Source organism: Cyanistes caeruleus, chromosome 23, assembly GCF_971803275.1.
Source record: "Cyanistes caeruleus chromosome 23, bCyaCae1.hap1.1, whole genome shotgun sequence".
Lineage (NCBI taxonomy): Eukaryota > Metazoa > Chordata > Aves > Passeriformes > Paridae > Cyanistes > Cyanistes caeruleus.
In genome coordinates, this window is record NC_141723.1 from 6,740,874 (window position 1) to 6,766,962 (window position 26,089).

The 26,089-nt window shown below is 49.0% G+C and overlaps 3 protein-coding genes across 16 annotated transcripts in view; 2 read left to right on the forward strand and 1 right to left on the reverse strand.

Annotated features, from left to right (window-relative positions):
- On the forward strand, positions 1–21,985 carry USP28 (ubiquitin specific peptidase 28). 13 transcript variants are annotated; one of them, XM_086861257.1, is made up of 27 exons: positions 42–123; positions 576–735; positions 3,398–3,475; positions 3,730–3,859; positions 4,359–4,467; positions 4,654–4,816; positions 5,757–5,843; positions 6,282–6,419; positions 6,844–6,917; positions 7,400–7,476; positions 7,594–7,742; positions 9,766–9,893; positions 10,066–10,161; positions 10,528–10,707; positions 11,392–11,606; positions 11,849–11,919; positions 12,233–12,461; positions 13,846–14,049; positions 14,569–14,708; positions 14,899–15,084; positions 15,991–16,086; positions 16,916–17,094; positions 17,188–17,266; positions 17,598–17,677; positions 18,665–18,788; positions 19,299–19,497; positions 20,825–21,985. In XM_086861257.1, the coding sequence occupies exons 2-27, from the start codon at positions 721–723 to the stop codon at positions 20,998–21,000; spliced, it is 3,402 nt and encodes a 1,133-aa protein (XP_086717383.1). In that variant the 5' UTR covers positions 42–123; positions 576–720; the 3' UTR covers positions 21,001–21,985. The 13 variants fall into 13 exon arrangements, with proteins under 13 accessions (XP_086717389.1, XP_086717394.1, XP_086717385.1 ...); XM_086861256.1 differs by having other exon boundaries at positions 50–123; positions 4,359–4,479; XM_086861268.1 differs by lacking the exon at positions 576–735 and having other exon boundaries at positions 12–123.
- LOC111939223 (G protein-activated inward rectifier potassium channel 4-like) overlaps positions 20,825–26,089 on the forward strand; it is an 8,054-nt gene continuing 2,789 nt past the window's right edge. Inside the window, exon 1 of one of the 2 annotated variants that reach the window (XM_086861275.1) lies at positions 20,825–25,879. The gene's annotated coding sequence lies outside the window, so the exon portion shown is untranslated. The remainder of the gene's footprint in view (positions 25,880–26,089) is intronic. The other variant, XM_086861276.1, reaches the window with a different exon arrangement.
- Positions 21,235–24,338, reverse strand: CLDN25 (claudin 25). The gene has a single exon (XM_023941566.2). The coding sequence runs from the start codon at positions 24,336–24,338 to the stop codon at positions 23,664–23,666; it is 675 nt and encodes a 224-aa protein (XP_023797334.1). The 3' UTR covers positions 21,235–23,663.

A 26,089-nucleotide genomic window follows, 5' to 3' on the forward strand; every position in this document is an offset into this window, starting at 1 on the left:
GGCCCCGGCGGGCGGCGCGGCCGGAACCGGAGCGGCCGCGCGTGCGCGCTGTGCGAGGACGGCGCCGCTGCCGGCGGCCCCATGACGGCCGAGCTGCGGGCCCGGGGCGGCGGCGGCGGCGAGGTGGGAGCGCGGGGCCGGCCGGGGGCGGCGGGACGAGAGTGCGGGCTCGGCGGGGGGTGCTGGGGCGGGACCGCGGCAGGCGGGGCCGCGAGGAGGGTGGCGGGCGGCGATCCCCGCGCGGGGCCGGGGCGGCCGCCGGAGCGACCCTCGCACCGCCGCGGCCCCGCTGCGCCCCGAGCCTGCGGCCCGCGGCCGCTCGGGGCCGGCCCGCAGCGCTTCCCCGCTGCGCTGTGCGCGCTCTCGGTGCCCCGGGCCGGCGGGCAGCGGTGCCGGCCGCGCGCCTTTCGTTGGGAATAACGGGCTCCGCTCCGCGCGGTGCGCCGGTACCACGGGAACGGGCTCGGGCGGGCGCTCAGACACCGCTCCTCTGCTGGGAGCAGAAACGCGAGCTCCCGCCGCCGGGCAGCATCTCCTGGGGAAACTTAACGAAAACCGCTGCTCCCAAACTTCAGGATTCTGCGTACATTGTCTCTGAAGGGGCCCGGACCCGGACGCGAGGCTGTGTCAGTGCTCAGGGGACTGAAGCCCAGACCATCCCGAATTGACACAGGGGTCTGCACTGTTCTGTAGCATCTCTGTGCTCTTAGGACCCGAGAGATGCGTTTCAGAGAGGTCAGAGTTACAGGGTGGGGTGGGATGAGGGTGTCAGGCCTTTGGCTGTGTGTTTGAAGTGGCATTGGTGCCATGCCCCGGTCTTGTGGGGACAGTGACCAGACAGTGCCCACTGTGTGCGTCTTGTGCACATTAATGCAGGACAAGGTTGCTGCCTGCTGCTTCTTCTAGTGATGGATATTGGTTTGTGAAAGCCTTGGCTAGGAACGTGGGCTTTGTTCCTGCCATCGCCTGTGGGTTTCCAGCCCTCTCCGTATCCATTTACCCCCACGATAAAAGGCATGGCTGAGGTGCAGAGGCTGAAGGCCAAGGCTCTGCATGCCTTTTCTGTGCTGCAGCCGTCCTCCTCCTTGTGTGCAGCTATTTCTGGAACCCCCTTGAACTCCTGCTCTGCATTTGCTCCTTTCCCTGTTCACAGTTTCTCATCAAAACAAACTTCTAAGGATGGTGAGTCACCTCAGAGCAGGGAAAACAGCAAAACCTTTCTGTTCCCATCATTCTTGGCTGACCTTGTAATTTTATCTATAGTACCCTCCTTCCTCTCAGCCTCTTGGTTTTGTACTCATCTCTTGTTGCTGTAATTTAATACTAATAGGATTTGGGTTTGGGTTGTTATTTTTCCAGCAGATAGGGCTTTGGTTCAGTTTGGGTTTGCAAGTGCAGGGTGTATTAGCAGAGGCATCACACTGGTGTTAATTAGCAGCTACAGAACTTGTTTTATAGCCCCATGGTGCACAACCTCAGAGAGCAATAACCAGACTAGTTATGGCAACAAAACCATGCGCACTCCCCAAAATCTTAATGAATTGAGAGTGGTTCCTAGTGGCTTTTGTGGGCTGCCAGGCAGCCATAACCCTCTTAAAAGTGGTACGGAATAAGCTCTCTGCTGTTAGCACAAACCTTTCCTCAAAGGCTGAATAAAAGCACGCAGAAATCATTGAAATATTAAATGGCAATTTAGAACAGAGGATCAGTAATTGGCTTTTATGCTTACAACAGCCTTTGTGAGTTCTTTCTTTGCTGGAACAGAAGAACCCCAGAAAATCGTGCCCTGTCCTGCCTCAGGTTTCATTATTATAATGAAGTGTATTAGTAAGGCTGTTTGTGGGTTTTTTCTCCACTGGAAAAATCTGCCCTGCGGCGTAAGGTGGGGTCAGCCGACATGCACAGCACGCGCTAAGGCAGCAAAATTAGCAACATGATTCAAGTGGTTTGCCTTTGTGAGAGTATGCCTGCCCCCAGCCTCTCAGCCTTGGCTCCTCATCGGGCAGCTCCTCCTGGGGGTGCTCAGGTGTCCCAGTGCATCTTGGCTTTTCTCAGGATAAAAAGAGTGTGGGATGAGCTGAGGGGGTTTGCACACACATGTGTGCTCTTTCTTGTGAAAGTTGAGCAATAGTATTTTAAATGGGACTACCATGAATAACTTGACAAGAGAATTGCCACCAAAAATAATCTGGAGGTATTTTGTTTTAACAGCTGACACAGGTGCATGCTGTGTTTGTGTGTGGAGTAGCATCCATCACTGATATGGGTGGGGGCCTCAAAAAAGTAGTTGATTCATAACTCACCGGGTGGAACTTGTGCTCTAGTTGCCTGGAAGCATTTTGAGTTTTTTCTCAGTGGTGAAAGTAGAATCTTGAGTTCATTTGCCTGCAGCTTTGCTGGTTAAGATTAATTAACAGTGCGATCTCAGGGAACTGGGATTGATTGGTCTGTGCTGACTGCAGGATCCTCAGCAGCCTCTGTAAATCAGGATACACGACACAGACCCAGCACTTGTTCTTGCTGCAGTGTCCTCCCCATACCACATGTAATGCCAGCATTATGGAGCTGCGCCTCAGTTGTCACCCAGCCCGAGCCGCTGGCAGCAGCATCAGCTGAACTGTGGCCGTGAACAGGGTGGTGGGACCCCCAGTGCTGGGAGGCTCCTTGTGGAGAGCTGCTTCTCCTGGTAGTCACTCAGTGAGGGTATTTGTGCTTGTGCAATGTGCAGTGACCAGCCTGTGGTAAGCCTAGGCTGCAAAGATTTTTTTAAGTCTGGCAAAGAGAATTTCTGTAATCATTTGTTTTAAGTGGCGGAACTGGCCAAAGGCTGTGAACCATAGCATGGGGCCTTGAGCAGCTAGTGTCTCACCAGACCTCAAGTGATTGGTGTGGAGTGGGAAGGAGGAGCAATCAAGGTGCCTGGGCCCTTGCTCTGACACCTTATTGTCAGTAAGAAGTGACATGCACAAGTGGCATGTGCCACCACACTGAAAATAGCTCCTGACAGTGCCCTGGGAGCAGGCGGCCACCTTATATGTCCTGCTGCACATGCTGCTGCCTCAGGGGGTGGGGAAGCCCCTTCCCACCACAAGTGCTGCACGTCCCACAGCTGACAGTGAGGGTGGCCTGCCCTCCCAGGCCTGCCTGCATTCTCCTGAGGATATGAAGGGTTGAATGTTAGTCTGTGAATTTAGCAGGGAAAAAACCTGAGTGTGATGTTCAAGCTGATGTTGGTATTTGCATTAAGCAAGTGTGACTGGGCTTGTGTGTCAGTCTGGCAGCAGAAAGGAAGGAAACAAGCAGTGCTCTGCTGTGCCCTCAGCAAGCCTTGCAGAAACAGCTTGATGTCCATCCTGTCCACCTTTTCACATGAGCTTTCTTTATTTCTTGTACATAGGATTGCCAGGTGCTCTTAAACCAGATGAAAGAGATCACAGGAATTCAGGATTCAGCATTCCTGCTTGCCGCTCTAAAGGTTTGTGTATATTGTCGTTGTTTTGGGGAAAGGGAGCTCTGATTTTGTCCAAAACCTCAGGCAAGTTCAGTCTCCCACCCAGCATAGCACACAAGTGTTTGCTGGTGTGTTTTTCAGCTGATGATGAGCTGGGCCTTGTTAGAATGGCCTGTGAGACCAATCCAGGATCATCCTGGATGCGTGAGAGGCAAAGGGTAAATCCTTTGCTGTTCTGCTCCTCACTGGTGCTTTGCTTTCCCCGATCATTCTACCAGGCTGCTGATGGAGATCTCATGGAAGCAGTCACCTTCCTGACGGAGGACCCCACTCCAGAGCCAGTGCAGAGCCCAGCTGCTGCAGAGCCATCCGCCTGGGAAGGGAGCGTGGTGGGCAAGCTCCCCCAGGGTAAGCTTCACCTCTGCTCACCCCTACAGCTTCACGTGCTTGTGTGAACTCAGAGGGGAGATACTCATCCTCCCTGTTTCTGCCAGCAGTACGTCCCTCCAGCTTCTGTTCTGGTGCATATTTTGCCACTACTGATCACTTAGTAGTGTTTTAATAATGTTTGGAGGTGACACATCACAGTTAAAAAGCTGGTGTTCCTGTCTCGTTATTTCAAGAGCTCTGAACTGTTTTCTTAAGCTCTGAATTTGTCTGTAAGGAGATCTGGGTAGTGGCACAGCTGCATGCTCTGCCCTGTTCTCATCCAGCTCGCTTAGTGGCTCTTAGGTTGCTTGGCATGATCTGAACAGGGATTTCTGTTTAAAACCTGAGCTATAAAATTTTGCTTGTATTGATTGAAGAGCCATATTTGTGAAGTGTGATGTTTTCTAGAATTTCCTCTTAAAGACAATGTTTGCTGCTGCTGGTGGAAAACTGATCAGAATGCTGTCTCCACTTCTAGATGTTAGTACTGTACCTGCCCCTCACAACCAAGACAACCTCTGCACAGACACTGTCAGACCACTGGAATCACCGAAAGCTCCAGCTGCAGAAAGGGATGCAGCTGAAAGGTCAGTGGAACTGTAAGTGGCCCCACGCTTTGGTTTTCCCAGATATCATAGATGGGTTCTGAAGCTGGTAACTGTAGAACTAACATGGATCACCTGCCAGGTGGACACCTACTGGCTGGAGGGGAGTTTGATTCCTGTAGCTCTCTGGGAGGTGTTTTACAGCTCAGTGTTTATCTCTTGTGACAGACCACAGGACGCCCATTCCGCTGAAAACAAAAACCGCTCCAAAAGGAAACGCTGTGAAGTCTGGGGAGAGAACCCCAAACAGAATGACTGGAGAAGAGCAGATGACTGGCCTGTTGGAATGAAAAATATTGGAAATACGTGTTGGTTTAGTGCTGTTATACAGGTAATCTGCAAAAAAGTTCTCTTTTTCTAATCTCAAACTTGATGGAGTCTTGGAGTCAGAATGTTTCTCAGTTAGAAGTAAACGTGCAGCAGTTCTGTGAGGGAGTCATTGTATGCAGAATGTGAGCCTGCCCAAACACAGAAACTTCTGGGTTTATGTGATGTGACTGGGCTGTGTTCTGGGCCTGTACAGAAAGAGCCAAAGAGTGGTTAAATAGGCTTTGCTTAAAAATAGCTACAGATACAGAGGATCTGTGTGTCTATATGCAGGGAGTTCTGCAGCAATGGCCAAGTGCCTGCTGAAATGATAGAAGCTTGCCTGGCAAAGTGAACTGATAATTTAATTTTACTGCAGTTATTGTTGGCTCAATAACACATGGTGTATCATATTTCAGTTAATGGAATACACTGACATAGATGCTTGGACAAATAAACAACTAGGCAGCATATATTATTAGTAATGATCTGAAGAAGAGACAATAGTAAGTGGAACTGAGCAGATTTGTCTCTCCTAACCATTTCACATCAGCAGAAAGATGTTAATCATTTGTCTTCAGCTCTGAGAGGAAGGAAGAAAGCTAAAAATGGGTTCTTCTCACCATGGCTTTTTGGGTGCTTTTCTGAGCCTGCCTGTGCAGAATAGAGTGATTTTCCTAGTTTATATATATCCTAGAAATGGCAGGATGAGATTTTGTCCTTGGGTGGGTACAAATGTGCTGATGATCTCAAAAGTCTGTTCCAGCCTAGTGAAGTCTATGATCCTGATTCTGTGCTGGTGCAGCACAGGGGCTGCTCACATTGTAAATATGTGACATGAGACCATGGGGAATGTGAAGTTTGCAAAAGAAACCTGTCAAGTCAGAATGAAAACAGTGCATCAGATTACAGTGAGTCCAGTCCTTGCAGGTGCTGACCAAGCTTTACCCCTCCTCTCCTTTCAGTCTCTGTTTCAGTTGCCAGAATTCCGGAGGCTGGTCCTTGGGTACTCCCTCCCACAGAATGTGCTTGAAAGTTGTCATAGTCACACTGTAAGTTTTGTTTCAGTAACACTGTCAAGTTTCCCCTCTTTTGTGATGTAGCATTCTGCTCTTTCTCTAACCAGATTTATTTTGGGGCCATCTGAGACCTGTAGCTTTAAAATCATTTGACTACCTTTAAGATAAATTCAGGAAATTCTCAAAGACAGAATCAGGATAGCAAAAAAAAAGAGCTGCTTCTTGTACCTCTGTCCTCTAGAGCCTTTAACTGCTGTGTGGGGAAATGTTTTTCCCATAAAACTTCTTTGGCAGCTCCAGATTACTCATTGGTTTGCATGTATGGTAGAAAAACTGGTATTTGAGCCAATGTGCAGCTGGTTGGGTACCTTTTATGATATGTGTATGTGGTGTTCAGTAGCACTAAGTTTTAAGGTGATGCATTTTAGAGCTGCAGGAAGGTTTTGATTTTTCTTTTTTTTTGCAATGCAGGGAAAAAGAAATATTGCATTCATGCAAGAACTTCAGTGTCTGTTTGCATTAATGCTGGGGACGTGGCGGAAGTTCGTAGACCCTTCTGCAGCACTGGAACTCTTGAGGGATGTGTTTAGATCAGCTGAGCAACCCCAGGTAAAACCACGTTGAAAAGCCTTTTGCTCTGTTCAAACCAGCAGTCACAGCTACGGCAACCCCATTTTGCCTCATCGTGCTGGTGTTTTCAGAGGCCTTTTCCCAGCCACCAAGCAGCTGTCCCTGTGTCATTAGAGCAGAATGTACATGCGTGCTAATTAAGCAGCCAGCGTAGCATGGCACTACCCGGTGCCATCTGCGTAGCTGGGGAGCGATCACGATAATTTCCTCTGATCTAGTGTTCAGATGAGCAGAGTTCATTATCAGTCCAAATCAGCTCAGCACTCCAGTCTCACATAGCTCAGCTGAGCGGGTCCAGCAGCACCAGTCAGGTTGTGTTCAGTGGGCCTGTGACAGCAGCAGACTGGGGGAACACTTTGTGGTGGGTGTCACAATTGACTCTCCACTTTGGTCTCTCCTCTAGCAAGATGTGAGTGAATTTACGCACAAACTGCTGGACTGGCTGGAGGACGCATTCCAGCTCACTGTGAATGTCACGTGAGTTCTCTGTGGTCTCGGGACTTTGACCTAAGGAGAGTTTTAATAAATGAGAGGACTTTATGTGAAAATTTTGAGCAAATGAGTGTTCTTCGTTTCCTGTGGATGAGGCTTAGTAAGCTTGAAATGTTGTGTCTGCATCTCCTGTTGGTGAGTGTGGGACTTCACTCAGTGCTGATAAGGCCTGCAGAGTAAATGAGCTTTTGAGGGAGCTCAGCAGCCCTGATGAACAGAAAAACTCTGGTAGTTTGAAACTTCCTTTCAGAAGCTGTCACTTAACTTTTTTTCCCACTCTTGCCAGTTTGTTATAATGTGCTTTGGAATATGGAAATTAATGAGAAGCTTCCTCTTAATTTATTGATTGGATAGAAAAATGTACTTTTGCCTGTAGGCCCCCAAGCAGAGGCTTTTAGATTATGACTTGGGGTTTTTTTTGCAGCCTCCAGCTGCAAATGAAAGTGTGCTTTTGCTCTGTGAAACAGGAGCCCTGGGGACAAATCTGAAAACCCAATGGTGCAGCTCTTCTACGGGACTTTCCTGACTGAGGGTGTCCATGAGGGTGAGTTAAGGCTTTGGTAGATTCAACTTTTTAACTCCTTTGAGTGTTTTGGAGTTAACCAGGATTTTTTGTTCTCTTGAGTTAGCTCATGGTTTCTGTATGGTTTCCATCATGCAGGCAACAGTTTTTCCAAGATTGAGACCTTTGGTCAGTATCCTCTTCAGGTAAATGGTTACCGGAACCTGAATGAGTGCTTGGAAGGAGCCATGGTGGAGGGAGAGATGGATGAGGCAGCAGCATCTCAGTCAGTGAAGTATGGACAGGAGGTTAGTTGGACCTTTTTTGTCAAGCCTTTGGTTTCCTGCGGCAGAAGAGTGCAGCACACACAGTGCAGGGGTAATCTGAGAACTTAAAATGGCAACTGTGGGTGTTCTCTAAGAATTGAATACAAAACGTTTTCTGGATACCTGGAATCTCATTTAAATGTCTGCTAGTGTTAGGTGGTCAGACACCAAGTGTGATTAGACACTAAGTCTTCACTGATTTATAAAGATGTGTTGTCCTATGTAACCAGTTCAAAAACTTTATTTTAAATTGCAAAGGTCAACGTCTGCCTCTGAATCAAGTGTGATCAAGTCTCTCTCTTTCTGTTGAAGCCTACCTGTACCTGAGTAGGGGGAGACCTACTGCCTCCATATTTTCGGAGGGTAAAAGTACAGTGCTTAACTCCATGGTATGCCATTTGGAATTTGTCTCTTTCTCCCTATTATATTGTGTACAGTTTGGGGGTTTTCTTCTTGATTTCACTCTTATGTTCTGACTGTGATGATTTTATTTCTTTTTTTAATCTCACTAATCAAAAACGAATCATAAAAAATTTAGTTGCAGCAGGGGGAAGAAGCACCATTGCATTCAGCATCCTCTGTGTGTAAGTGCAGCAAAAGTTAGCTTGAAGATAGGCTAGGAAACAACATTGGCAAGGGTATCTGGTGTAGGCAGAGCAGGGAAGAGTGTTTCATGAGTTCTATGAGAATGTCTGAAAATTGTGTTGCTGTGGTTTAAACTAGCAAAGGAGAAACTAAGTATTGAGCAGGGGAGCCCTCTTCTGACTCTGGACTCAAATGTTCTGGGTTTTCCTGGTTTCTGCCTGAAGCAGTTCAGGTGCCTTTACAGGCATGATGTGGGTGAAGCTGGTGTTGGCTGGCACTGGAGACAAAGGCACATTGGAGCTCATCAGGCAGGTTGGTTTCAATCCAAGCTTTTTAGTTCCTCAAAATTCTGTCCCAAAATTAAGGGAAATTTGACTGATCGTGGAGCTGTTTAAATTCTTTCGTCTGCACAGATAGGAGGAAAAGGCTCTGCCTTAATTTCTGAGAAGTCTTACTGGGAAAATTGTGCATCTTAGTTTCACTTCCTAGGATGTGGTGGGTAAAGGGTAGCATGATAGGGGACATAGGGAATAGGGTGATTTTGTCTTTTGAGCACCTAGGCAAGTGCACTGAAAGTCAAAGCAGCAGTGGAATTAACAGAAACTTCTCCCAGACTATGGGAGCATAAATCATTCCTTCTTTGTGGTTATGGGCTGCTCTTTAGAAAGCTCTGGCGTGCGGGAGTTTTGTTGTTGCAGCATATCTGACATGAATTCCACAAAGGAACATGAGCTTAGTGTGCTCATCCTGAGTCCAGACGGGGGCATGAAGTGGGTGGTGCCAAGCTAAGATAGGTGAAGGAAGTTTCTGGCAGTGGATGCTGGAAGTTGTTGTGAATCCAGGAAGAGCGAGAGGAAATATAAATTCAACTGAGAATTTTTCTTTCAGCCTAACTCTAAAATAGTGTATGAAGCTACAGAAATTAGCTGGGAGTCTTCTCTGAATCCCCTAAATCAAGTAGTTTGCAAGTAGACTGAGAGAGAATAAGGATTCTGGTGCTGCAGGAGGACTCCTGGTTTGTTCATCACTGCATATGATCTGCCTTAGGAAAGAACTCTCTTGGGGGCTCTTAGATGATGTGCAGATTGTGTGTAGTCTTTGCTAATTTGTGAAATTCAGTGCTGAACTTGTTAATAATCCATCATGCTGGATGCATCAGGCAATGACAAGTAATGTAGAGAGCAATTATGAGGCTTTTTCACAGTAAAAATGTAAAATGGAAGCATAAATTTCTAACTTGTAAAATTTGGCTTTCTGACTAGTCACTCTGCAAACAAAACCTAATTTAGTGCTTAAAGACAGTCTGAATCATATAGCAGATTTAAAATCAGTCTGAAATCATATAGCATCAGTCTAAAATGTGCCATTAGCAGTCATCTTAAAACAAGTCCCTTTGGGGGCATTTCTGCTTTTGTTACAGCGCTGGTTTACAAAACTCCCACCAGTTCTGACCTTTGAACTCTCCCGATTTGAGTTCAATCAGTCACTAGGACAGCCAGAGAAAATTCACACCAAGCTAGAGTTCCCCCAGACTATGTATATGGACAGGTGAGTTGTCCTGTTGTATGGTATGTTTAAAGCTGTTGCTTTGTTATAAATAAAGAAACTAAGAAGGTTGTTTGGGTGAGCAAGGAAAGATTCTAAAATATTTACAGAAGATTGTGGATGTTAGAAGTAAACAAATCTCACCTGGCAAATGGGGATCTGTATTTCTGTTTAGATACCTCTACTGCAATAAAGATCTTATTCAGATGAAAAGAGAGGAAATGAAGAGATTGAAGGAGAAAATGGTGACTCTGCAGCAGAAACTGGAAAGGTGAGTAGTCAGCTTTCAGTTTTATTTTTATGCTCTCTGGAGGAGTGTAAGTGTTGCCTTTTAAATGAGCTTTCCAATAGCAGAGAAACTTTTAGGGGAAGGAGAAAAAGCAATATGTTTGTTCTGAAACCTGGAAGAAGGAAGTGTATTTTCAAAAACAAACCTGTCTCTTCAATGGTTTCTAAATTTTACTGATACTGTTACAGGAATAAATTCTGTAAGGAGCAGAGTTGACACTGTCAGCTGCCCTGGCAATGGAGGTGAGGAAGCCCAGTGGCACATTACAGAAGAACTCGTTCTTTTGTCGCATGAGGTTTAAAGCCATCTCATTTCTTCATTCATACAACACCTTGCATTTTTCCACAGGTACATGGAATATGGTTCTGGCCCAGCCCGTTTCCCACTGCCTGACATGCTGCAGTATGTGCTTGAGTTCATTGCTACAAAGCCAACTGTGGCTGTTTCCTGTGCTCAGAGCTCTCAAACAACACTCCTGCACTCCCAAGCCAAGCCTCATGTTTTGGATGTGCTTTCACAGCCAAACAGGTCAGTAAACAGAAATAAAAAGGATGCACATGAGAACACTTCACCTCCCAACTAAATGGTCCTGGGTGTCATTCCAAAACTGTGTTATTTAGATGGGCACTGGTGAACATGATGCTGTAATGTGCAAATGCTTGTGCAAGTCGTGGGTCACTGGTCTGGTTGTTTGGTTCTGTTGGTGTAAATAGAACACTGCATCTTGGTCAGTTCTTTCACCTTGTCCAAAAGCATCCCTATATTCCTTGGCCAAGCAGCAGTTAAGAACTAAATTTCATACTCCTTTTGGTTAGGCTACTCATTTTTTTGCTTCATTGACCAGTAAATTACAGCAGTATTGGATTATTATAACCCTGGCCAGCATGGTTGGTTTAACACTCTAAATTAAGCTGAGTAAACTTTCTTAGTAGTAATGGAAGGAATTCTGAGCATTGCTTGTTGTGGATCTGTGCTTAGAGAATTCTATGAGAACTTTCCTTAGTATTTTTCTAATATTTTAGTTTGGTCTGTGAAGGCAGAAGTACATTTCAATGTACTTGTTCCCTCTACATTTTATACCATTCTGGAAAGGAAATCCTGTTCCAGCTCTGGAGTAGTTTTTGTTTGGCTTATTTCACATTCTTTTCCAAAAACTAAAAACTAGAGAAAGATGAAAAAACCTGCCCACTACTCTTGGATTTTGCTCCACAGCATAAAAGAAAGGACCGATACTGGGACTGAAGATGAAGCTTTCTTTGTGGCAAATTCTTCGCCGCAGCAAAACTCTGATATGGAGCTCCAGCCTCCTGTTTCACCAGCAGAACTGTCTGAACATCCAGCTCCTCACGTGGTCTCTGAGGAAGAGCTGAACCTGGTTCAGACATGTCTGCAACGATGGAGAAATGAGATCGAACAAGACGTGCAAGGTTGGCCCCAAATGCATTTCTAGTGATTTTCCTTTTGAGTGCCTCGCCTGGCTTCCCCTCTGTAGCTTTGCTGGATACAGCCTGAACTACAAATAATTTTGTCCCTGTCCAGAGCTCTGGTCTTGAGTTTATCTGATAGTCTCTGCATGGCTTCAAAGTCTTTGAAGTGAAAGGAGCTAGCGTAGCCTGATGAGTAGTCATTAATTTTTATGCATTTCTCTCATCGTTGATGTTCTTGGCAGATCTGAAGGAGTCTATTGCTGGAATCAACCTATGCATTGAACAAATGTACTGTGACCCTCTCCTCCAACAGGTAGGAAATGCAGCTTCAGTACATAAATATTAAACTAGTATTGCTGATCTTCATTTTTGTTTAGTAGATCTTGGTTTAAATTGCCCTCTTAACTCTATTTTTAAATTTCCAGTGATGAAGCAAAGAAAGATTTACGTATAAAAATCTTTTTTCTTCTTTCCTTAAAAGTAATTTTTCACATAGTAAGGATTTTATCAGATTGCTCGGCTCTTGTGCCATGCTACACCTACTCACACTCCCAGTGTTTGTGTGTGGAGGTCAGGCAGAAGCAGTCCCTGAGTGCACATCTGAATGATGTCCATGTCACTTGCAGGTTCCCTATCATTTGCATGCAGTCCTGGTCCACGAGGGACAGGCAAATGCTGGGCACTACTGGGCCTTCATATATGACCAGACTCGGAAGAGATGGCTCAAATACAATGACATCTCAGTGACAGAGTCATCGTGGGACGAGCTGGAGCGGGAGTCGTTTGGAGGCTTGAGGAATGCCAGTGCCTACTGCCTGATGTACATCAGTGACCAGGTGTCCCGTGTAGGTGCAGGTACGGAGCCACAGCCGCTCGTTAATGACATGTTTGTGTGCTGGTGTGTCTCTTTAGCCTGCATGATCATTATGTTCCTCAGCTTCCCCAGCACAGCTGTCTTCTGACAAAGCACAAAGCTCCAGCCCAGACAGGATTGAATTAGTCTGCTCTGTGCTCGATTAATTTCTAAACCCTTGATAGGGCTGAAAACTTCCAGGAGCAGCATCCAGGTGAGACTGGAAACAGCACCTCATGCCTGAATTATGTGTGTACAGACTCACACTGCCCTTTTGCCACATTTAACATGCATCTAGTGCTAGTGTTCTTCATCTTGACTTTTTGTAGTGTTTATATGGCAGCATTTGTTTCCTCAGGGCATGTGAAATGCCTCGTACTTTATCTCCCCCATTTTTATCACACTTCCTGACTTGTTTGCTTGGTCTTTGATGATTCTGTTACACTGAATCTAAATGGGCTCTTTTTTTGTGCAGCCTTTCCCTGAGACGTTTTGGTATCTGAGTGGCTCAAACTTAGTGTGTTTGCAGTGCCAGTGTATAAATAGTTTTGTGGAGAAATTGCTGTGCACGTGGCTCTAGACATGGCAAACAGCTGTACAAGGACCCCATAATTTCACGCATGGCTCATTCTGATGTAATAAGTGGAAAGAAACAATGGAAAGCTGACATTCTGTTCATTGCTAAATGTGGCTGATGAGGATCTGGAGGTTGTTCTTTGTTTTCTTATGGCAGTTCTGAAACTAACCCATGGAGTGGTTTTTTTCTCCTATTTAAAGCAATTTTTTTTTGTTTTTTAAAGCATTTTGCAACAGGTGCATAAAAATACCTTCTGTAGAAAGTTGCCATTTGCTTTTGATAAATTTTAGGGCTTGTCTGAAGCTGATGCTGCTTGGGTTTTGTGCTATTTTAAAAGTGTTTACAGAAGTAGATCTAAAAAGCGTTAAGAAATATCAGCATGACACTCGTGCTGTAGAAGCCATGCAGCCCATACCTTTACCTGCTGTACAGTGACAAAGGTGTGTCATCTCTGGCTGAGCTGTGAGCTTTCCAGGTGTTGGCAGTTCAGTGCAGTTCTTTGTACAACTGGAGCCCTTGGACCAGGATGTGTCTGACCTGCATCAGCAGGCACTGGTTCTGGAATTGCTCTGTGTAACTGCTGTCCCATAGTGGAACAAAACGGGGGTTTGCTTTAGATAGATTTGTCTGTAGATTTGTCTTTATTTTTGCACCTTTGCTTCTGGATCACCTTAAATTACAGAGCCAGTAGAAAATGTGTCTTCTTTCCCCCATTTATCCTTCAGCCAATTTCCTCCTGGCTGCCCATGATATTGTGGTGGTGCCCTGCCCCAGTGTGTTTCCTTATGCCAGTCTTGCATTTCCTCCAGATGGGGATGAGGGCCCAGAGGCTAGACAGTTCCAGAAGGAAGTGGAAGCTTTGTCCCCAGAACTGAGACACTACATCCAGGAGGACAACTGGCGCCTGGAGCAGGAGGCAGAGGAGTGGGATGAGGAGCAATCTTGCAAGATTCCTCAGATGGAGCCTTCACCTACTTCTGAATTGCAGGACCTCTCCTCTGAGTCAGGACCAGGTAATCTCACTCTGAATTTGCAAACCGTGTTGGAACCAGGAACAGCCAGCTGGTCACCAGTACCACTGTGTTGAAGCCTTGCACAAATGTGTCAGAATGCAGGAACAGGTGCAAATGAGGCAGCAAAGGCAGTGCTGGAGGCTCTGCCCTGACAGTACAAAAGGCTGTTCTGCTGGTGTTGCATGTGCATCCTTCCAAGCCTGTCCCCAGAAATGCTGTTTCCCATTCATTTAATCATCATGGGCTAATATCAGTTCATTTCCAGCTTTTTCTTTTTTCATAAATGTCGAGTGGACAAACGCTGTTTGCTGGAGTGGGAAACGTTTCTTGGCAATCCCTGATGACATGTGCCATTCCCACTGGAAAGGGGTACGCGCACGCTTGTGTGAAGTGCCTTCACCTCCGGGATGAAGGTGGCAGCTGTGTAAAACTTCATGGACAAGCTGTAAAACATTTTAGAAAAAGACAGAATAAATCTTGCAGCTCTTTCTCACTAGTACCACACATCTGTCCTGACAGAGCAATCATCACTCTGTGAGCAGAGTGTGCGCTCCCTGTCCTCGGAGCATGCCAGGATTGCCAAGGAGCAGACTGCCAAGGCCATTGCCAACACTGCCGATGCCTATGAGAAGAATGGTGTTGAGGCAGCTCTGTGCGAGGTAGGAGCTGAGCCTTGGCCCAAGAAGTTTCCCCTTCTTGTCTCCATATTAGTCTTCTTAATAGACCTTTACTTTTCCCATTTCTGTGAAGTTCTGTAGCTGTACCACGTTTAGCTCGGTCCCCTTTGGCTTTCCTGTATTCTGCTTTGGATTTTCTTACTCTCTTTCTTCTTTTTCTTCTTGGCCACAGCGCAAGGAGGTAGAGCCACTGAAGGCCCATCCAGGAGAAACATCCCCCACAGTTCAGGCAGAGCAGCCCCAGGACACTCAGGAAGCAGAGGCTGCTGCCCAAACTAGCTCACAGGTCTCTGAAGTGGAAATCCCCAGTGTGGGGAAGATTCCCGTTAGATCCGATGCAGATGGATATAATGAGGAGGTACAGATCCCAGTGCAGGGGTTAATTACTGCTGCTTGTTAACCTGTAGCTTTGTAGTTAGCTGGCTTTGAGCTGCCCTAAGGGTGGGTGTGATAGTGTCTGCCATAGGAAGAACGCCCTGTACAAAGTTAGTTTTCCCACTGTGGAGGGGAAGGGGGACCACATAGTTTCATAATTCCATTTTTAAATGCCATCAGAAAAGGAGCTCTGTAAGAGCACTCGATTTGTCAATCTGCATGTTGGTCGTAAGTCCTCTTTCTCACACAACTGTATCAAAATTGATCCTACCTGTGGTAATTTATTTAGATGTCTTTTTTCTGGCTTCAGTTACTGTTTTGTCCCCAGTCAAAGATCTTAATCCCAACAGCATAATTTACGTACCCCACCCACTGATTGTTTGGGGTCTGATTTTAACCATTCTCATATATGCTCAAGCAGTGTTTTGGAAGTTCTCTCACAAGTTGGATTTGACACAAACACTGGGGTTGTCACTCACTGAGTAGGTTTGATATGTTCTTGTGTGATGTTGGCTTGAGGAACTGCTGGACCACAGGTTCTGCATTTATTTTACATGAATTAGGAAAACTGAGTGGGACATGGGGACATGGCCAGCATCCTTTACCTTCTCACTTGTTGAATTTAAAAATTCAAGGGTTTGGAGTGACCAGCCTTGAGATCTTTAAATGCCTAAACAAAAGCCCTGCATGTAAAAATGCATGTGATGGATAGAGTCAGTAGCATGCAAGTAACTCACAGCCCCAGTTATCACACCTGTACTCATACAATTTCCTTTAAACCTTACCTTTTGAAATTTTCTTCCATTCTTCACTATGCCGTCTCTTCTTTCCCTGTCCGTTACTGTTTTCCTTGTTCCTGTTTGTGTCTGTTCTCCTGCTTTCATGGTAGGTGATGCTGAGTCCAGCCATGCAAGGTGTCATCCTGGCTATTGCAAAAGCCCGCCAGACCTTTGATCGTGATGGGTCTGAAGCAGGGCTTGTTAAGGTATTGATTTGTTTGCTAAATCAAATAGTATGGATATCTGTTTTCCCAGAATAGAGAGTATGTGCCATATTGACAGATCAGGAATGTAAAGGGAACGATTTGTGCAGTTTTTCTTCTAGTTAATGGCCTTTGCCCCTCATTTCAGTTACAGTGACAAGATATCCATGGGTTCAAAACAATTTTTAGAGCTTGTAAGAGAACACCTTCCTCCCAAGACAAACAGCAACTTTCCTTTTTTCTGCTTGTTCTTTTAGTACTGTAAAATTTGGTTTTTTGGTCTTGAACATACTTGCTTACTGTGACCTCTGTTGTCAAAGATGTCCTCAAGAAATGTCTGTGTGCACAGGGGTTTAAAAGCATAACCAGTGCCAGATGCTGAAGCTGGTGTTAGATTTTACAGGCAGGTAGATTTAACTAAAAATACCGCATGGAAAGAATCATCCCTGTTGATACTCTATGGGAATATAAATCCCAAGATACTCTTGCACCTCCTGCATGTACAAGTGTGTCCCAGTGGATTTTGGCAGACTGAGCACTTGTTGAAATCCATCTAAGGCAGCTGTACCCCCTTTCTCAGAGGCATTTGCACACCCTGGCACATTTGGAAGCTCACGCTTCATGCCTGGGGTTTGCCTGGCTGTGGGGGCCATTGGTTTAGAGTTGAGGTGTTGATGGGCTTCCATCCACCCCTGGAATATCACTAGCAGAGGAGGCTTGGTGTCACCATAGGAGTCCCTTTGAACAGGACAGGTCTTGAGCTCCTGTTGGCTGCTGTGGCATTCCCACGAGCAGGCAAGCGGATCCATCAGTACGTGTGTTCTGTTGGCAGGCATTCCATGAGGAGTACTCCCGGCTGTACCTGCTTTCCAAAGAGACCCCAACCCCCCAGAACGACGCCCGCTTGCAGCACGTGCTCATCTACTTCCTGCAGAACAACGCTCCGCAGCAGGTGGTGGAACGGACCCTCCTTGAGCAGTTTGCAGACAAAAACCTCAGCTACGATGAACGGTGAGTGCCTGGGATTCCAGGGTAGGCTTTTCCCATCTGAATGTGGCTGGGGCCCACTGTTCTGATTTTCTCCTTTCTGCTTACATGGAGCAGGTCCATCAGCATCATGAAGGTGGCACGGGCAAAGCTGAGTGAAATCGGTCCTGACGATGTTGACATGGAGGAGTACAAGGTAAGGGACCAGAGAGCTGCTTCTGATCTTTGACGCTGTCCTAGCTGGATCTGTCCAAACTGGGAAATGTGGGGCACGGCATGGAGCTGTGTGGCCAACACAGTGGTCACTGCATGCCTGTTGGCAACAGGTGTCTGCAGGAGAGTGCTGAGGGAGAAGGAACACAATGGAAATCCGAGCTTGGAGGAGTGTATGCAGATGGCTAAATTCATTTATGTGTCAGTTATGAGAGACATTTAAACACTTCAAAGGGTAGAATCGGGGACCCCAAACTATGGCTGTGAGTGTTCCAGGTGAGACTGATGCTCTGCTTCCCTCCCTCTCCTCACAGAGATGGCACGAAGACTACAGCCTTTTTCGCAAGGTGTCCATTTACCTGCTGACAGGGTTGGAACTCTACCAGAATAGAAAGTAAGTTCCTCTAATTGTGTTTGGACAAGATAAGCTGTAGCTAAAAGTAAAGACCACTTGGACAAAAATTTTTCTTTTTGAACCACAATGGTCTGTGTTTGAGGCCAGTGGGTGCTTTTTTGATCTGCTAATAGCTCTTCTTAAATCCACAATTGAGCTGGTTAACAGTTTAAAAATTATAAAGCTGAGCTGCTGGCTGGCTGCCTGATAGTTTCTGAGAGCTTCCCCTAAGATTTCCCTTTGGGAAGTAGAGCTTTATATTCTGTTTGCCAGAGACGGGTTTGCAGGAATGATTGCCATCACTTTGGGATTTTTCGCCTTGGACTCCTGTACTTAAATGAAACTGCCTCAAAATGGATGTTATGCTTTGGGTAAACACATACTTTGGAGTCCTCTAGGCTTAAAGAGCCTTGGTTTCCTCCTTACCATTCTAGAAGCTGTATTTTCCATAAATGGTGCAGGCTTTCAGAAATTATTCCTGGATGGAAACAGAACTGAATTCCAAGGTGGTTTGCAGTGATGAGCCACCAAATTCAGGTGGGCAAATCAACATGAGGCATGACAAGAGCAGCTTAGAATTCCCCCAAATTGACCTAATGCCTATCAACAGTTCTGTTTTCTCACCCAAAGCTTGAAATGTGTGAGGATCTCAAAAACAAAACTTTCTGTCCTTCTTGGGGTGTGCTCTCATAGTGCAGTTCCTGGAGCAGTACAGAAAATGAACGCAGAACAAACACATTGCGCGTGAACTTGGTGTTAAGGGGCTCTGCCCAGACACTTACCTGGCATTCTGGGCAAAAAGGAGCAGGAATGGCTTGACATGGAGCATCTGTTCATGTGTGCTTTGCCAAAGAAGACCAGTTTTTCCCTTTGGTCCTGATGCTGTTCCATCCAGGCCCAGCAGGAAAGGGACTGAGCCAAGGGACTGGTTGTAGTCATTGGCCCTGGCAGAGCCTGAGGCCTGCAGAGCTGACCCTGTTCTTCCAGATACCAAGAGTCACTCACCTACCTGGTCTACGCCTACCAAAGCAACACCAAACTGCTGCTGAAGGGAACCAACCGAGGCGTGAGCGAGTCGCTGATTGCCTTGTACAGAAGGAAGTGTCTCCTGGTTTGTATTGAGGAGCTCAGCACTCACTTTTGGAGGGGAGGGGAGGGGAGGGAGCAGCCAGGGCACCATGGTAGCCAAGACCAGTGTGACTGTTTCTGTTATGTCTATTGGCATGATTCTGCCCCTTGCTGAGTACCAGCAGCAATATGGAAAGCAAATAATAATCATAATTCAATTAAAGAACATGCCACATAGGTTTCAGGGCATCTAGGCAAAGGCAGATCTGTATCTTGCCATCTTCAAATCAGAATTGTAAATAAGCTGTATGCTCCCTGTATACAGATACAGAAAATTGTATGTATGTGTATGAATATGTATATTTTCAAGTTTGTTTTCTATGGTGTGTTTCCCATGACTGAAAGTGGCTGTTCCATCAGAACCTGGTGCTGTTAGTCCTTATTCTCTGCATGGCTACCAGTGCAGGGCCCAAGCTGGGCCTTTACTGGATAGCTATCCACAGTCCATGCTTGTTCTTTACAAGTCTGTCCCCAATTCTCCTTCCACCCCCAGAAGCTGAATGAAGTGGCAGCTTCTCTTTTTGTCAGCTGTGAAGAAGCTCATGTGTCAGAGGGTGTGAGCATCCTGAATGAGCTGATCATCCCCTGCATGCATCTCATGAACAACTTTGAGATCTCCAAAGAGGACCTGGATGCCATTGAGATCATGAGAAACCGCTGGTGCTCCTATTTGGGAAGAGAAGACATGGATGGTAAGAAATGGCTGCTGTTCATGGGCAGGGTAGTATCTGGATCTGAACTGGGAAAGAAGGACCATCTAAATTAAATTCCTGGTGTCTACACTGCAGCCCAACAAGGCCCTTCTAATTGTGGGAGGAAAAATGGATTTGAATCACCCATTAAATCCTGTTACAGAAGAAATTAATCCTTTGCACTAAAACAAGCTGCAGAAGGGTCCCTCATCCCTAAAATGGGACAGCTGATGTCCCAAGAATGGCTTAGAGTTCCCTCGAGGGGTTTGGGTCTTCTGTTAGGGTTTCTCCCTGACTGGAGGTACCCAGGAAAGGCAGGTGAATGCAGACATGCTTGGTGGTGTTGCATGCTCCTCTTCAGGAAGGAGGAGAGCAGGTGTTATCAGAGGCCAGGGTTATGGAAGATGGAATCGGGGAGCAGATTTGGGGCATCTCTGCCTTCTGAAGGGGAGTTTGTCATTGTAAAGCTGAATGTTGGTTCTGGGCAGCTGTTCTTGTTCTGAGTTTTCTTCTGGAGTCAGCCTCTGTGACTCCAGGTCATTTCTCTTCAGACAAATTGGTCTTGACCTGTGCGTGAAGGTCTGGGGAGTCCCTGCAGAGTTTTTATCACTAACAGAGGGTTAACTTGATGAAAGAAAATTATGCAAAAACACAGAGGTCTGTTCTCAAAATACAGTTGTAAAAATTCATATGGATAGATTTATCCCAGTTCCTGGACTGGATGTGACAGCCTTTGCTTATGCAGAAGGTTTTAAAGAACCAGAAGCTGAGTGCTCGCCCCTCCTGGGTGAGCTGGCTCAGGTGTTGCCTGCTCTTCTTCACCCCGTAGTGGCTGTGCTGTGCTGTGCTGTGCACTCCAGCAGCACGTGGGCACAGACCCACGCCAGGAGCAGATGGTACCAGCTCAGCATGGGCTGAACTGGCCTGTCTGAGGGGCTATAGGATGTGAAGGCTCTGTCCCCCTCAATTGCACAGTCAATATTTGAGCATCACCCTGAAGCACGCAGTTATTCTTCACCGTATAGCTAGGACAGCAGCTTTCCTGGGAAAGCAGCGTGTCTCGGGGGCCATGGCCCTGTCCTCAGGCAGCCAGGTGGCATTGGAGCTTCCCCCACATAGCCCTGGGCAGATGGGCAGGACTCGAGCTGGCGGCAGCCGGCTCGAGGCCTCCTCTTTGTCCACAGCCTCTGCTCAGCCCTGGTGATGGGGCTGGGTGGCTCTCACACAGGGAGAGGAGTCTGCAGAAAGCATCACAACTCCTTGACTCAGGGCCTGGAGCGCTCTGCCATATGCTGCACTGACTGTTTCCTCCTTTCCCCCTTGACAGCAAAGCTGCAGATGAAGCTGGGTGAGCTGCTGCCTCGGCTTCTCGACGGCTCCACTGAGGTCATTGTGCTGAAAGAGCCCCCAAAGATCCGACCCAACTCCCCTTACGACCTGTGCAGCCGCTTTGCGGCCGTGATGGAGTCCATTCACGGGGCCTCGGCCGTGGCGGTGAAGTAGGCCCGGGCCGCTCACCGTGGTGCCTCTGCCGGCCTGCCCGGGGCCTCCGCCGGCTGGTGCTGGACTGGGGGAGGAGAGGGGGCGCTTTGGATTCCAAGCTGTGTTCTTTGTAAATATGAGCAGATAAAAAGCAGTATTGCACTTGTGAGGCAGAACGTAAGGCAGTAACACAAAGGACCTGGACCACTGTTACAGTGCAAGGCGCAGGCCCTGGCAGCACCATGGGGCCCAGCCAGGCTCCAGAGGTTCTTCTGTCATGGCAACCTTCTAGATGCAGCCCCTGGGCCCATGATGGCACAGGAACCCAACTCTCTCAGCACTGTGCGCTGTGGCTGGGCTGTCGGGCACTTTCACAGCTCCCTGAATGGTCTCTGCCAGAAGCTGCGTGCTCCAATCCAGCCAGACTCCTGCTCGTGGGGGCCTGGGCTGAGTGAGGAGGAGGCAGCAAGGAGCAGTGGCTCACGCTCTGTCGCGTGGGCAGTCATGCACACAGCTGTGTGTTCTGGTCAAGTCAAGCAGGCTTTTGCCTTTTGTATTCCAGCTGGCACCAGAAATCACACAGGAGCCTTCCTTGGAGAGGCACAGGCAAATCCTGGCAGTGAGGAGCCAGGACGGGGCTGTGGGTTTGTGCCTGGCAGGAGCTCACTGGCTCAGGGCAATCACATCACCCCAAAGGATATTCTCCTCATGGCCGAAAGGCAAACTTCCTTCTCCCTTTGGGTGGTGGGTCAGGGCTGGATTAGTGTCAGTGACAACATTGAGAGCTCAGATCAGCTCATTGTGTTGGTGGTGGGTGTTTGTGTTGACTTTGTTAAAAAAGTGCCCTGTTGGCATTTCCTTCTGCGGTCACCCTGTGCTTGCATTTGAGCTGCAGCGGTTGTAAGCCAGAAGTTCTGAGTCAGTGGAGGGGGATCCTGTTTTTTGGAACTATGCAGAGTTTTCTAACAGTGCAATAAAAGCATTTGTTCTATGTTAGAATGAAAAAGCTCCTTCCATGTCTTTATTTCACTCTAGGGTTCTGCCTGAAGGTTCCTCCTGTACAAAATGTGTTGTCCTTAGCAAAGCTGCCTTAGGCTGGTCCCACCATCCTGTCAGGGGGTGTTTCCCCGGTACTTAAGAATAAACCGCTCCTGTGGGAGAATCTTGCACTCTCCCAATGACTTTAAGATGAAGTAAAGCTGCCATTATCCACAGGCGCACTGGCTGCCAGTGTCCCAGCAGCGACCCATGCCTCCTCAGGGACCAGGTGCTGCAGTGCCAGCGTGCTGCTTTGTCAGGAGTACAGAGTGGTGCCAGGGATGTCATTGGTATTTGTACTGGGCTGGACAGGAGGATTGTTCCCAGGCTGGAAGCCCTTGCTCACTGTCCTGTCCTCCCATTTCCTAAGGGAGTTACAGCCAAAACAGCCTCTCTGCTCCCAAGGGCAGCTGGCAGGGGGTGCAGCTCCTTGGAAGGTGATGGCCAGGAACACTGCCCTCCCCCCGGTTCTGCCTTGTTTGATTCTTTGTCAGAAGGACTGAGCAACCTGCCTCTCCTACTCTACTCTCAGCACTACCAACTCTGTCCCCAGTCCTGCAGCATCAGAACTCCCAGGGATCATCACTGTTCCCTTTCCTTGCCCACCCGCTCCTTCCTCTCCTCCAAGTGAGCAAAGTGCAGGTTTCAAAATGGGACTTAGAGGGAGCGGACTTTGCTTCCCCCAGGAATGCCGCTGTCGGCCGGGCCTTCCTTGAGATGGGTCACGCGCCCACAGCTTTGAGCCTGCAGGGATTAAACCAGCGGTGAACTCCGTTTTCAACCAGTGCCGTGGCAGCGGGCAGGCCCCTGTCAGGACTCCGGGTGCTAATCCAGCCTGATGGTCCATGCTCTTGCTCACAGAGGTGTGTAATCAGCCTTTATTTTTACAGCTGAATCAGGAAAATGTGGAAGGAACAGTTGAGACCTGCAAAAACCCTTTCTTGCCTCTTGTGCACAGGTAAATGATGCAGTCGAGGAACTTTTGACACAGAGGTCTGTGGCACTTATCGGCTTTATCATCTTAGCCATGAGAAGATGAAGGTCCTGCAGGGCACGCGGTCACTGCCATCCCACCTCTGCAGCAAGAGCAGAACTTGGTGCTGCCTTGTCTCACATTTTCTCCCTTCCCCCTTGTTTTCCATTTTCCCTCTCTTTTCCTCCAATCTTTTCTGGAGAGACCAAACCACAGCTGCAGCACCAGTGCTGCCCCTTGCAACTCCCACCCTGCATCCCACTTCTGCAAGATACAGCTGCATGTTCAGAGCACAGACACGCTGCCAATGGACATGATAATTTATTGCAAATACATCAGAGCGACACAGACGTGCGAGGAAAGAGCTGCTGCGCTGGGGCGCAGCATTAGGCACGAGAGACTTGGCTACAAGGGCACTCGCCAGGGATGCCAACACAGTGTCACCAGCAGGACAAAGTGCTGCCCGCTGCTTGTTGCCTTCCCACGCTTGCTTGGTGAGTGCTGCGGGGAAATCTGCTGCTCCTTAACAGAGAAAAGTGAAGCAGACACGCAGAGGAAGGAGAGAAACCTGCAGAGCTGCGTAGCAATTAGCAAATCATCCTGTGAAACAAGCAGGAGCCCTCCCTGCCAGGGGAAGAGCCACCAGGTGCAAAGGGCACAGCACCCTGAGGCTCTAGATGACCAAGTCTGCATTTTTGGGGTGCAGGTGCTGGCTCCCAGCCAGACCTGGCGCAGCGGGGACCCGGCGGCAGGCGGAGGCCAGCGGCGCTCTGGTCCTCGTGGAGCGGGCGCTGCAGGCAAGGAGCAGCCCGCCAGCGGCGAGGAAGGCTCCGGCAAACCACCCCAGGAAGGTGGCCTCCCCAAATTCCCACCTGGGGACGATGTCGGGGACAGTCTCGTCCCAGAAGTCGAGGACGGTGTTGTAGGCGACCCAGGAGACTGGCACCAGGGTGGTGATCCCTGCTATGCCAAGCGTCACTCCCCCGCCAAGCAGGAGCCGCCGCTTTCGCCCGGGTTTGTCCTCACAGGTTCTCCAGCCCTCCAGCCCCAGTGCAGCGAGGAGACAGCCCAGCAGCCCCAGCCCGTTGGAGAGGCACATCAGGAGGCGAGAGATGCGCAGCTCGGGGGGCAGCGCCAGGAAGGAGCCGTGGGCTTGGCATTCAACCACCCCCTCCTCCTGAGTGATGCAGACCTGCCAGAGCCCCATGTTCCAGACCTCCAGCTCGTTCAGGTCCAGATTGAGGTTCTTCCAGAGTGGCACGAAGGTGGTGACGCAGGAGCTGATCCACCCGAGGAGAGCCAGCAGCATCCCCCCGCCCTGCGCCTTAGCCCACCAGCCCCCGGCCATGCTGCCGCCGCCCCGCTAACCTCCGGGCCCGGATTAGCCGTCCCGAGCGGCGGCCGCGGGCATTAGCGCTTGTGGAGCAGCGTCCGCCCGGCCGCCGGCCGCGTCTGCCGCCCGGGGGGGCGAATTCAAGCCTGCTCCTCCAACGCCGGGGTGTGGCCACGGTCGTTTTTCAGCTGGTGTTGGTTTTTCCACGCTAAAAGGAGAGCCCGGCTCAGCAGGAAAAGCCGGGTGCATCCCGGCGGTAACTCCGGGCTGTGTCCCGCCGGTGCCTCACCGTGCCCGGGAGGGTTAAACCAAAGCACGCGAACCCTCCGAGCCTCGGTCACCCCGCAGCGAGAGCCTTGGCAGGGAAAGAAATCCACGGCGGCAGCAGCAGCTCCAGCCCCGGTGGGACACGGCTGGCACCCCAGCACAAGATGCAGGCAGCAGAGAGCCGGCATCAGGCTTTTCTCAGGAGTCAGTGCCTCGCTTGGAGGCCTTAATCCTAATTCGGTCATTAATTAAATATGCAAAAGAGCCTTTGAGAGCTGCGTTGAGAATGGGGATGTCCGAGGGAGGAAGCAGATGGGCCCTGCTTCTCGAAGGTGGGCATTGATCACCCTGTCCTGCACCCAGCACTTCACCAGCAGAGGCGACTCACGGTGCTTCTGTGAGGAAGCTGTGTGTGAGGAAACTGTTGTCCTGATAGGAGACACCCTGATGCAAACACAAAGCTAGGGAAAACCCTTGTACATCAGCTTGGTCTGGTGGAAGGTGTTCCTGTGGCAGGGGGTTGGAGCTGGACCGATCTTTAAGGCCCTTTCCAACCCAAACTATCCTGGGATCCTATGAAAATGATGAAAATAAGCGTCAGGAAAATCCTAAGTTTGTGCTGGCATTTGGCTCCCATCCTCCCCCACGTGTGTTCCCTCCACAGGGTCCAGCTTGCAGATTCATCTTCCCTGGGAGATTAACGACTAATCTCTCCTTCATCCGCCGTCTTTCTTATCTGTATCAGGAGCCAGACTGGAAATTACTGAGTCCTGCTGGTCCCGGGGTCCAGCTCTGCTGAGTGTCAGGAGGATCTTTGCAGGGGGCTCCCACAAGGAGGGGGCGAGGGAGCACGGACCGCGTTCAACGTGGAAGCACAGACCAGGCAGGAGAAAAGGGATGTTTTCCAGCCCTTGCTGACCATCCCGTTCCTAAGAGCAGACAGAGAGCATCATCCCAAGGGCAAGAGCAGGGAAATCCACTGGGAAACCCCTCCTGCTCCTTCCCCCAGGCATTGGGGCACCTGCTCCTTCCGATTAAATCGTCTCAAGGTAATTGTGCCTGTCATTGAGACAGATTAACGGGTGACCTTCTGCCGCTGGAGCAGGATTGGCGGCCGACGCCGAGCTCCCAGTCCTTCTTTCCCTCCCACCGGCCACGGTGGCACAGCCCGGCAGAGGATTCCCATCCGCAACCGGTGGGAAGATGCCCGGCAGTGGCCGGGGCGCAGCGGGAGCCACAAGCCGAGAACGACGTCGGCCGGGCTGGCAGCCGCTCTGCCTGGACATGAGGTGGGTGTCTCCTGTGCCCAGGGGTCTGGGGAGCCGGGAGGCTGGTCCGGATAGTGACATCCTCCATCGTGGCACTGAGGACCGCTGGTCCCGCTGCTCTGCAGTGGCAGGGAATGCTCGGCGGAGGCAGAGCGCCAATACTCCCACCCCATCCCCACCCCTATCCCCGCAGGTCGCTGCGCTCCGGGTTGCGTTTCCAGGACCGTGAGC

Coding starts and splice junctions, on each gene's coding strand:
- USP28 (XM_086861254.1), top strand. CDS start 82: ATGACGGCCGAGCTGCGGGCCCGGGGCGGCGGCGGCGGCGAG. Junction 3,476..3,729: donor TCCTGCTTGCCGCTCTAAAG/GTTTGTGTATAT, acceptor TCATTCTACCAG/GCTGCTGATGGAGATCTCAT. Junction 15,085..15,990: donor CAGATGGATATAATGAGGAG/GTACAGATCCCA, acceptor CTTTCATGGTAG/GTGATGCTGAGTCCAGCCAT.
- CLDN25 (XM_023941566.2), bottom strand. CDS start 24,338: ATGGCCGGGGGCTGGTGGGCTAAGGCGCAGGGCGGGGGGATGCTGCTG.